Source organism: Syngnathus acus, chromosome 21, assembly GCF_901709675.1.
Source record: "Syngnathus acus chromosome 21, fSynAcu1.2, whole genome shotgun sequence".
NCBI lineage: Eukaryota > Metazoa > Chordata > Actinopteri > Syngnathiformes > Syngnathidae > Syngnathus > Syngnathus acus.
In genome coordinates, this window is record NC_051105.1 from 1990253 (window position 1) to 2002167 (window position 11915).

The 11915-nt window shown below is 47.6% G+C and overlaps 3 protein-coding genes across 3 annotated transcripts; 1 reads left to right on the forward strand and 2 right to left on the reverse strand.

Annotated features, from left to right (window-relative positions):
• The first annotated feature begins 3507 nt into the window (after positions 1–3507).
• On the forward strand, positions 3508–5386 carry eef1akmt1 (EEF1A lysine methyltransferase 1). Its single transcript, XM_037239933.1, has 4 exons — positions 3508–3784; positions 3898–3980; positions 4110–4402; positions 5031–5386. Exons 1-4 carry the CDS (start codon positions 3632–3634, stop codon positions 5162–5164), a joined length of 663 nt encoding a protein of 220 aa, XP_037095828.1. The 5' UTR covers positions 3508–3631; the 3' UTR covers positions 5165–5386.
• On the reverse strand, positions 5381–10874 carry LOC119115448 (intraflagellar transport protein 88 homolog). Its single transcript, XM_037239926.1, has 23 exons — positions 10483–10874; positions 10329–10400; positions 10174–10233; positions 9748–9801; positions 9557–9623; positions 9395–9464; positions 9229–9319; positions 8841–9120; positions 8322–8668; positions 8177–8247; positions 7990–8076; positions 7791–7890; positions 7629–7715; positions 7251–7437; positions 7075–7183; positions 6818–6968; positions 6643–6758; positions 6321–6373; positions 6179–6244; positions 5995–6101; positions 5832–5901; positions 5626–5706; positions 5381–5528 (listed from the first exon to the last, which is right to left on the reverse strand). The coding sequence occupies exons 1-23, from the start codon at positions 10561–10563 to the stop codon at positions 5404–5406; spliced, it is 2532 nt and encodes an 843-aa protein (XP_037095821.1). The 5' UTR covers positions 10564–10874; the 3' UTR covers positions 5381–5403.
• Positions 10875–10949: 75 nt separating this feature from the next.
• Positions 10950–11880, reverse strand: il17d (interleukin 17d). Its single transcript, XM_037239934.1, has 2 exons — positions 11455–11880; positions 10950–11369 (listed from the first exon to the last, which is right to left on the reverse strand). Exons 1-2 carry the CDS (start codon positions 11766–11768, stop codon positions 11054–11056), a joined length of 630 nt encoding a protein of 209 aa, XP_037095829.1. The 5' UTR covers positions 11769–11880; the 3' UTR covers positions 10950–11053.
• Between the last annotated feature and the right edge of the window lie 35 nt (positions 11881–11915).

Below are 11915 nucleotides of genomic sequence, written 5' to 3' on the forward strand. Positions count from 1 at the left end.
CTTTGACCATGAAATTTCCCTAATAAAGTGGCCTGTTATTAGGTACACTTGACAATGGCGGTGTACCTAATGGAGTGTCCAAGTGACGTCACAAATCAAACAGCCAATCAGGAGGTGGGGGTGAGGGCGGGTGTGGCACTTTTCACTTTCAGTTAAGCTTTGACCATGATATTTCCCTAATAAAGTGTCCGTGTGATTCCCTCGTTAAGTGCACCTGCGTGAAAAGTTTTAGCTCCTGCAGAACGTGAAAGGCGCTAAAACTTTTCACGCAGGTGCGCTTAACGAGGGTCACTTGGAAAACATGTTGGAACGCGGCCCCGAGGACTGGCGCTTGACACTTATGACCTTTGACCATGAAATTTCCCTAATAAAGTGGCCTGTTATTAGGTACACTTGACAATGGCGGTGTACCTAATGGAGTGTCCAAGTGACGTCACAAATCAAACAGCCAATCAGGAGGTGGGGGTGAGGGCGGGTGTGGCACTTTTCACTTTCAGTTAAGCTTTGACCATGATATTTCCCTAATAAAGTGGCCGTGTGATTCCCTCGTTAAGTGCACCTGCGTGAAAAGTTTTAGCTCCTGCAGAACGCGAAAGGCGCTAAAACTTTTCACGCAGGTGCGCTTAACGAGGGTCACTTGGAAAACATGTTGGAACGCGGCCTCGAGGACTAGAGCTTGACACCTGTGACCTTTGACTATGATATTTCCCTAATAAAGTGGCCTGTTATTAGGTACACTTGAAAATGGCGGTGTACCTAATGCAGTGTCCGTGTGATTCCCTCGTTAAGCGCACCTGCGTGAAAAGTTTTAGCTCCTGCGGAACATGAAAGTGACCAAAAACTTTTCACGCAGGTGCGCTTAACGAGGGTCACTTGGAAAACATATTGGAACGCGGCCCCGAGGACTGGAGCTTGACACCTGTGACCTTTGACCATGATATTTCCCTAATAAAGTGGCCTGTTATTAGGTACACTTGAAAATGGCGGTGTACCTAATGGAGTGTCCGAGTGACGTCACAAATCAAACAGCCAATCAGGAGGTGGGGGTGAGGGCGGGTGTGGCACTTTTCACTTTCAGTTAAGCTTTGACCATGATATTTCCCTAATAAAGTGGCCGTGTGATTCCCTCGTTAAGTGCACCTGCGTGAAAAGTTTTAGCTCCTGCAGAACGCGAAAGGCGCTAAAACTTTTCACGCAGGTGCGCTTAACGAGGGTCACTTGGAAAACATATTGGAACGCGGCCCCGAGGACTGGAGCTTGACACCTGTGACCTTTGACCATGATATTTCCCTAATAAATTGGCCTGTTATTAGGTACACTTGAAAATGGCGGTGTACCTAATGGAGTGTCCAAGTGACGTCACAAATCAAACAGCCAATCAGGAGGTGGGGGTGAGGGCGGGTGTGGCACTTTTCACTTTCAGTTAAGCTTTGACCATGATATTTCCCTAATAAAGTGGCCGTGTGATTCCCTCGTTAAGTGCACCTGCGTGAAAAGTTTTAGCTCCTGCAGAACGTGAAAGGCGCTAAAACTTTTCACGCAGGTGCGCTTAACGAGGGTCACTTGGAAAACATGTTGGAACGCGGCCCCGAGGACTGGCGCTTGACACTTGTGACCTTTGACCATGATATTTCCCTAATAAAGTGGCCTGTTATTAGGTACACTTGAAAATGGCGGTGTACCTAATGCAGTGTCCGTGTGATTCCCTCGTTAAGTGCACCTGCGTGAAAAGTTTTAGCTCCTGCAGAACGTGAAAGGCGCTAAAACTTTTCACGCAGGTGCGCTTAACGAGGGTCACTTGGAAAACATGTTGGAACGCGGCCCCGAGGACTGGCGCTTGACACTTGTGACCTTTGACCATGATATTTCCCTAATAAAGTGGCCTGTTATTAGGTACACTTGAAAATGGCGGTGTACCTAATGCAGTGTCCGTGTGATTCCCTCGTTAAGTGCACCTGCGTGAAAAGTTTTAGCTCCTGCAGAACGTGAAAGGCGCTAAAACTTTTCACGCAGGTGCGCTTAACGAGGGTCACTTGGAAAACATATTGGAACGCGGCCCCGAGGACTGGAGCTTGACACCTGTGACCTTTGACCATGATATTTCCCTAATAAAGTGGCCTGTTATTAGGTACACTTGAAAATGGCGGTGTACCTAATGGAGTGTCCGTGTGATTCCCTCGTTAAGTGCACCTGCGTGAAAAGTTTTAGCTCCTGCGGAACATGAAAGTGACCAAAAACTTTTCACGCAGGTGCGCTTAACGAGGATCACTCGGAAAACATGTTGGAACGCGGCCTCGAGGACTAGAGCTTGACACCTGTGACCTTTGACTATGATATTTCCCTAATAAAGTGGCCTGTTATTAGGTACACTTGAAAATGGCGGTGTACCTAATGCAGTGTCCGTGTGATTCCCTCGTTAAGTGCACCTGCGTGAAAAGTTTTAGCTCCTGCGGAACATGAAAGTGACCAAAAACTTTTCACGCAGGTGCGCTTAACGAGGGTCACTTGGAAAACATGTTGGAACGTGGCCCCGAGGACTAGAGCTTGACACCTGTGACCTTTGACCATGATATTTCCCTAATAAAGTGGCCTGTTATTAGGTACACTTGAAAATGGCGGTGTACCTAATGCAGTGTCCGTGTGATTCCCTCGTTAAGTGCACCTGCGTGAAAAGTTTTAGCTCCTGCAGAACGTGAAAGGAGCTAAAACTTTTCACGCAGGTGTGTTTAACGAGGGTCACTTGGAAAACATATTGGAACGCGGCCCCTCAAGGACTGGAGGTCGACACCCCTGGTTTAAGTTAAAAGTGCCACACCCGCCCTCACCCCCACTTTCTGATTGGCTGTTTGATCTGTGACGTCACTCGGACGCTCCATCAGGTAAACAGCCATTTTCATTTTCAAGTGTAAAATGGTGTGAGATTCGAACTCTGATCTCCTGCACTCAAGGCAAAAGCTTTAACAACAAGACCATCTCTGGACCTGAATAAAGCGCTGGTTTTAAGATCAGTCGAGCTATTTACATTAAGTAAATATTTGAAACTTTTATGACATTGTAGCTGAATGGTATAACACTTTGTCTAGTACTCAGTCGACTAGGATTCGAGACCCGCTCTGTCCAACATTTACAAACAGAGCGTCGCCCAAGACTCGAACCCGAGTTTCTTGAACTCAAGGCAAAAGCTTCATCTACTCGGCCACTTTAGCCACAGTTTTACACCCTCGCTTCTTTGTACTTAGGTGTGACTTTACTTTTGCCAAAGCTGTTTGCAAGCTCTATCAATATGACTATACAATGGTCTCCGTCGGAGGCTCTGGTCGAGTGGTTGACGTCATTACTTCCGATAAGCTGGACTTATGGTTCGGGACCCGACCGTAACTATGGTTTACACTTTGCCATTTTTCTCTAGCTTCCGCAGAAAGCTTCTAAGTCTTTATTCTGTAATTTTCTTTCTACTTTTTGCTTGTTAATGACGTCATTACAAAAATATTAAAGACGTCACAAACGCGGAAGAAGAAGGGGCGGGCCCGACACCCCCACGCGCTCGCAGGCTCGCACACTCGATGGGATCCTGCGAGGCTAGCATAGCCCAGTCCAAAAAGCAGCCGGGCTTCGTTCTCAGTCTTTTGAAATGAGCGACAGCGACGATGACATTCCCACGCTGTCGGCTCATACTCTGTCGGCTCTGCGGGAGTTTTACGAGGAGTCCCGAAGCGAGAACTCCCGCGACGATCCGTCCACAGCCGCGGACCACTTTACCGTGGGAGCCTTAAGCGAAGACTGGGTAAGCCCTTGCAACAAACAAACAATTGATTGCGTTACGTACAGATTCTGGTTACGTTGCCGACGCGGTCATCGTAATAGTCAAAAAGTGAATGCTACATTTGTTGTTTGTAGAGTATGAGTCAATTCTGGTACACTGACGACACAGCAACACGATTAGCTGAGGAGCTTCTACTCCAAGCTGGAGGAGGAGGAAGGTAAACAAAAGCAACACACTTTCACGCGCATTTGATGCAAGCACAAAGTTAACATTTCTAATGTTCAAATACAGTAGCGCTGTTTCATTCAACACGTGTAATCAAGTACTCTTCTGAATTGTTCGGTAGGATCGCGTGCGTGAGCGCCCCCAGCGTTTACCAGAAGCTCAAGCAGCTATGCGGCCCCGACGATGGTCCCGCGGCCATGGCGGTCCTGGAGTACGACCGCCGCTTTGCCATCTATGGCGACGACTTCATCTTCTACGACTACAACCATCCGCTGGCATTTGCAGAGCGCGGCGTGGCGCCTGGCAGCTTCGACGTGGTCTTGGCCGACCCGCCCTACCTCTCGGAGGAGTGTCTCACCAAAGTAGCCCAGACTGTCAAGTACCTCACCAAAGGAAAAGTGCTGCTTTGCACAGGTCAGACACACAAATGTTTATATTTATTTAAAAAAAAGCATGTATAGTAAAGACTTTTTCTTTTTTTTGACCATGTATAGTAAGGCTTTTATTTGAAAATTGTAACCCTTACCCGAAATTTGTAATGATGAGTGAGAAAGACGTTAAATTAATTGAAAGAAAGAATACAGGAACACATCATTTATTAAATCACCAAATGATTCCCGAGCGCGGCACCGCTGCTGCTCACTGCTCCCCTCTCCCCCAGGGGATGGATCAAAATCACATGGGGATGGGTTAAATGCAGAGGACAAATTTCACCACACCCACGTGTGTGACGATGATCATTGGGACTTTAAATACAAAAGAATATTTGACATAAAAGAAGTTGGACTCATGTTGACTCAGGCAGGAATCAAACCAGTGCCTCCCAAGTAGATGATTTGTGCGTTAAACATTGCGCCACAAAAGCCTTGCTGAAAATGGAATGCGTTACCATTGGAAATTAAAAGGGATTTTCTTTTAATGTAAAATATTAAATAGTAGGAAATGTGGAATGAAGAAAAAGAACAGCCCAGGTGGCATAAATGTGTGGAGTATGTTGACGTTGGAATGGTGTGAAACAGATGTATAAATGTTTGTTGTTCAGGTGCCATCATGGAGAATCTGGCCAAGGATCTTCTGGACGTGAAAGTGTGTCACTTCCTACCTCAGCACGAGCGCAACTTGTCCAACGATTTCCGGTGTTTCGTCAACTACCCGTCGCCGCTGCTGTCCCGCTGATTGGCGGGAAGGGGTACAAGAAGGCAGGCCCATCCGGTAGCTGAATGGACAGAGTGAAGTTCTCAAAGGTGGATGTCGAATCACATGACCACACGTCAAATGGAAACAAGGACACTCCTAGCAAAAATGTCAACATGTTTGTACGGGTTAGTGTTTATGAACACTGTATGTACTAGGTGGATGTATACTATGTATTACATACCATTTTGAAACCCCAACAAACACAATGATGTGGTTTTCTAATCGGGCAGTAGCTCGTCTCCGACGTCCTCTCCGGCAAAGACGTCGTCTTCCACCCGCTTCTTGACTCCTCCGGTCCTGGGCTGGTTGGCAAGGGGGCCCAGTGGGTCCGCATAAGACGCATCTATGCAAACACAAAATGGCCCCCGTGCTTAGGACGTGCTAGCGGTTAGCATTGATGCTATTCGATTGGCCATTCGAGGGCCCGCCCTGTCACACACCCAATTCTTTGGGGCTGCCGCTAGTCTCTAAAGGCTCGCCGGAAGCGGGAAGTGACATCACAGGCGCAACCCCACGTTCCCCTTTGGGAACACTCTCTGAAACAAATGTGGGAGAAACGGGCAAAACGTTGATTAAATCTGCCAGCCAGTTAATTGGCTAGTGGTGATATTCTTAAAGTATGAGTATTGTCGTAGCGATTACTGACCAGTAGTCGTGGCGTCTGTACTGTCTGTTCTTCTATTTCTTGTACTTCCTTCTCGGTCCGCTTTGGCTCTCTGGGGAAAGATGGCCGTCAGACAGTGCGGACAAGTGTGATCAAAATGTGTTGAGTGACGTTCTCTGGCTAAAATTGACAATTGTGTGCAAACCTGCTCTCTGAGCTCCTTCATCTTCTCCACCTTCTTGAGTTTGCTGGTGTAATCGTGGACTTCCTTGAGGCCCATGTCCTGGCACAGCCGCACCAGGAAGCGGAGACCTCCATGCGAAAAACAAAATTAAAATGAATGATTTGTTGTACTCGTGGGTGGTTGAAACCAGCAAAAGTCAGCTTACATTGCAAATCTTCCGGGAACTTGCGGTGTATTTCCTTGCAGGTTTCGAGAGCTTTCTGACTGTTTCCTGCAAGCAAAAGCAAATGTTGAGTGTTGGTGTGATGCAAAAGTGATGTTGAGATGCTGCAGGTTTCCTTTCTGACCGCTTCTCCTCTGACAGCTGGCCACCATCAGCTGCCACCGCACCTCACTTGGTCTGGAGGAACACAGCAATTTCTTTCATTTCTTCTTTCAAAAATGGATTAAAAATGATCTGTCTATTTTTATAATACTATAATTAACAAGGTAAGAGCATGCAATTCCTTCATGTATTTCATACTTTAAATGCAGGAGTTGATTCTTTTTATTTTTTAAATCAATTCTTTTATTTTACACTTTCACTTGGTTTTGGGCTTTAATGTTTTTAAAATGATTTTAATTTTACATTTCGATGTTCAAGATTTTTTACTTCAGAATTGGACTTACTGCATGAGGATGGCTCTTTCAAAGTAGTGGATGGCCTTCTCGTAGAGCTGCGTCTGCACATAATAGGCCGCCAGCCACTCGATCACCTCCATGTTGCAGGGGAACAGCCTGAATGACTGCCAAGGAAGTGACATCATCATCTTGGTCGTCAGCATAATGAAGATGCCGTCCGTACCTCACAGTAGTAATGCAAGGCCTGCGACTTGTCCCCCTCCTGGTCGTGCAGATCGCCCAGCTTGGCCAGAGCCTTGGGGTCGTTGGGGACCACGCTGATCACCTGCATCAGCCACTCCACCGCCTGGTGGGGGTCCTCCAGGAGCTCGTAGCTGACGCAGTTAAAGAGGAACAACAACAAAAAAAAAGCCCACACGGACCAAAACCAAGGCCAAAACATCCCAATGTTTTTTTTTTTTTTCCTGCGTTGGAGGATACGTGTCAGCCAGCTGATACATGACCTCGGCGCTGTCCCTGAGGATGGCGTGAAGCTTCAAGAAGCAGTCCAGCGCATCCTCCAGACGATTCAGCTTCTTGTACGTGAGACCTTGGGAAGAGAGAAAAAAAAAAATCCATTTTGCTCTGCTCTTTGTGGAGGAACAAGAAGGTGTTACCCAGGTTCCGGAGGGCCTCGGTGCAGGAGGAGTCGTTCCTCAGCGCCTCTTTGAAGAACTCTGCCGCTTTGGCGTAGTCCTGCTTGACGAACTCCGTGTTGCCTTTGCATACGAAGGCTCCCGGGTTGTAGCGATCCGCATTTATGGCCAGGTCGGCGTAGTGCTCGGCCTGCTTGTAGTCCTTCTCCTGCCATGACCATACGCAACACCACTTTTGGAACGTTTGACTTTGTGGAATGACAGATTTTCAATACATTGCAAACATGTATTTTGTTTCTAAATGTTGCATCTCCGTACTCGTACTTTGCATGACATACTGCGTGTGACAGTAATCTGGATACGATCTGGACTGTAATCTCAGCTCCAGAAAAGCCGTACCAGGATGAAGAGGCTGGAGAGGTTGTTGGCTGCGGCGCTTTTGACTCTGCTGTCCTGCTTGGCAACTTCCTTCAGAATTTTCATGGCCTACAACAAAACCCCAACGTCAGGCTGCGCCGCTTTTCTAAATGGGATGTAACGTGCCTTCAAGGTGCGCCTGACCTGGTCAAATTGCATCTGTCTGAAGAAGGTCATGGCCTTTTTCAACTGGAGGTCATTGGCTAGCTCCGCATAAGGGGAGTTCTTCACCGAGTCGACGCACCTTTCACACAAAAAGAGCATCAAATAGCCTCGAGGCATATGTGGATCGGACTTTAACATAAAAAACTGCGCCAAATATCAAAAAGAAAAACAAACAAACCAGTCAAATCCAGCTGCAAAAGAAGCCTCGATAGCCGGAGCGATGAGCTTGGCAGAGGTCATTACGTAGTTGTCGGCACGAGCTTTCCTGTGGGAGGGATGGAAAATATTCATACGCAATTTATGCTTTGCATTTAAAGGCAATGTGGTCAAATATAACGTGTTGGAAAGTGTCAACACATTATTACAAGTCTCTCTCCATTTTGTGCAGCTTGTCGTTCTTGATGACTTCCAACAACATGTTGGATTTGATGTCGTCCTGAAACACATCAATAGTGTTTACATGCAACTTGAAAGTTGTTTCATGTTCTTAGTCAAAAGCATTTCCCTCACCGTAGCTGCGATGTACTTGTCTTCGTGCTGCACGCGGAGTGGGATGGCGAGGAGCTTGTGGAAGGCGTTCCTCATGCCGTCGGCGTCGCGGATGGCGTAGTAGCAGAGGACCAGGTTGTAGGCAGTCCTGACGTTGGCGCTCTTGCTCATGATATGCTCAAAGGACGCCACGGCGTCCGAGTACTTGCCCAGCAGCACGAAGACGGTGCCGATGTTCTGCATGATCTTGATCCTCATCTCTTTGTAGTCGTCCGAGATGTGGTCCAGCGCCATGCGGTACAGCTTGATGGCCTTGGGGTAGTTCTTCTGCTTGACCCAGATGTTGGCCATGTTCACTTTCAAACGCCCTGAGCGCATAACAGAGAACGTGATACGAGTTAGGTACGGCTCGCCTACAAAGTCTCTCTTGGAATTTAACAGGAAGTCAGCCATTTTGATCTCAAGCAGACATATTGGGCCACAATTCTAACAGTGATAACGTTTGGGTCACAATTCTAACAGTGATATCGTTTGGCTCACCTGCGTTAGCAAACATTTTGTCCTTGATGATGACTTGGTAGCTGTTCAGGGCCTCTGGGTACATCTCATTGTTTTCATACTGGTTAGCCAGGTTGAGCAGAACCTGAGAGACGAGACAAGGGCACGCGTCAACAGGCAACGATGACACACGGGGCCCGATTGTTGCCGCACTCACGGCGTAGGTGAGATCCACATTGATTTGCTCTGCGTTTCCAGACTGTTCCCTTTGTCTCCCCAGCGCTCTCTCCTTCCTTCCGGCCTCTCTGGCCTTCTCCAGAGCCTGTCCACGTGCAACACACAAAATAATTCTCGAGAAGTTAACCATCGGTCACTACGGTGAGCACAAATTCCAGCGGTGACTGCCGGGCCACTTGGAGAAGAATCCAACCAGTTGCGAGTTGCCCATGCTTTGCGCCATGCAGCTCTCTGTGATCAAGTCGTTCACATTCTTCTCCAAGAGCTTGATCTTCTCCTCCGGCCTAAGACGACAACAATGATGACACACGAGACAGAAGTCAGACCATCACGGCTAACACAGTAGCTAGTCCACTCACGTGTCATCTTTCTTTTCTTCCAGTGGGGGTGCAGGGCCTCTACACTGGCCCAGAGGATCAAAGTTTGAGCCTAAAAGAACAAACTGGCTACTTACACCGCTATTTGATGATATGGGCCGCACAGTACTATCAAATCATAATTTGTTAAGGTGTTGGACTCACATGATCGTGTGGGAGAGGACGAATAACCTGCAGCACTTATTGCAGACATGGGGCGAGCTGCTCCACTCTGTGGATGTCAAAGATAACGTTCAATGGTTTGAAGAAGCTACATCTGCATTTTCCACCATGGGGTGCTTCTAGGCTCTGTTTTGAGTCCCAGCTGTGTGTTTTGTACAAAAAGCATGACTTACCTGCACGGCTGCAGTCATTGGTCGACTTACTGATGATGGCACGGGAGTACGACACTATCAAGAAAAACAAGGACTCATTACTATGGTCTGTCCCAAGTCACGATATAATTAACGACACAAACGTTGTACTCAGAGGCGTAGCCAGGAATTTTTCCAGTAGGGGCGCACGCCCACAGGAAGAAAAATCGAACATCACCCACGCCGTTCGCTGATCGCTAAAACAACGTCCGGGAGGCAAACGGTGAATGGATAACATCGCACACATAGAATAGCGCAAGCACATTCGTGCAAGACCGAAAGAAAAAAACGGCATGAAAATGAAGAATCGAAAAAGCTCGATTTTTTTTTTTTTTTTTTTCAACCGGGGCGCAGGGAGTCCTAACCGGGGCGCCGCCCCGGCTCGGCTACGCCTCTGGTTGTACTTACTCCTGAGGAAGACGTTAAAGGTCGCCCCCCTGTGGTAGAGTCAGCAAGTTGTCCGTTGATCTGAATGGAAATTAGGTGGAGAGCGCTTCACTACTCATCTCAAAAGTAAAACTATTACTAACCATCATAATAATAATAAAAATAATAATACAGACTGGTTGTAAATGTATTCTTTTTCCCTGATTGCTCTTGATTGCGTCTTGGAAGCTGGCATCGTTTTCCAACTCCTGTAAAAATGAAAAATAGTCCATCAGGTACACTTATTATTAGAGTGACAATGAAAAAATAAATGAATAAAAATGATCTCACCTTGCAGTCAAAAAGTGGATTATAGTCGTTGTAGCCCGAATAGAGGTCGTCCTCCTTGACACTCAAATGCCGATTGTTCATTTGTGTCTCTTTTAGGTGATTTTAATGAAGCAGACAACGGTGTTCTGAGCTATTAACACTAATATAATAATGGTCAATCAGAGGAAGCATGTCCGTCTTTATGATGTCATCAGTTTGCAGTTCCTGTGATGTCACATGAGCCTTATGATGCAAACAGCCACCGTATGTGTACTGTGTCTCTCATCAAATCAGGAGGCAAGTGAACACGTGAACGCCAAGGTGAAAATATGCACGGTCCAGTAATGTGGATAGTACAGCTTGTCCACATGGAGGCGCTACAGGACTATTTGAGATTGACATTAAATTAGAGGATGAACCCCTCTAAAACTAGAGCTTAAAACCCTGTTAATAAATTATTGAGTTCATGAATTCAGAATGGACAAATCTTTAGAGATTGACTCATTTAATTGGCTCCTTTGTTAAGCCATACAGAACATTTGATTATTTACATAAAATGTACCTAATGTAACAAGTAGAAGATGACTTATCTTCATCCCCATGAGCGTGCAGCTTTGGTCTTTGCCATCCTCAAAGAGTCCAGAGGTCGGGTGGCGTTCTGGAGGGCCCGGTCCTTGTCCAGCAGGGGGACGCAGGTGCATCCCACCGCGATGGACACGTACACCTCCGAGTATGAGTGACGGCCTCCGACGCAAGAACCAGACCTCCTGAGGATCACGGAGGGCGCGTAGACAGGAGTGCTCCGATAGTGCCGGCTCTCCTGACGCTGAGGTCCGGTCAAGCAACCTTTACACAGGCAGTACGCTTCCGGAATGTGACGAGGGTATCGGCTCGGGTCATACGAGATCCTCAAAAGTTATCACACATTGAAAGCAACAGTCACACATCATCACACGTACATAATATTAAGATAACAAGTGTAGAAATAGTCACCTGTAGGCCCAGGGTGAAACGCTGAGCAGGTTGACCGGGAGTTTGCTCTTGCTCTCCGCCGACCACGAACGCGCGGAGGGGCAGCTCAGGTTGACCCTGTCTCGGGGCTCCAGTTGCAGGGCGTGGTGGAATGCGCTCAGCACGCCGACCGAGAGCCGGCCGAACATCTGCTCCAGGATCTCCTCTGGTAGGTCCAGACACGAGCGAGTCCGAGTTGCCTTCTTCTTCACACGGGCACCCACGGCGGCGGCGGCGACCGCAAAGAGCAGCAGCGCGACCGCCGAAAGGAGCAGGACACGGAGTCCGGGGGTCATGACGAGCTTTGCGGTGTTTCGACTACAACGACTTAAGTAGGAACAGATGGTCTCATCGCACCCTCGGCGCCTAAACTTGGGTCTCCGAATTCAATGAGGGCTTCTGTCCTCTGTCCACACAGCAGAGCGCCGCTAGTTCAATAAACA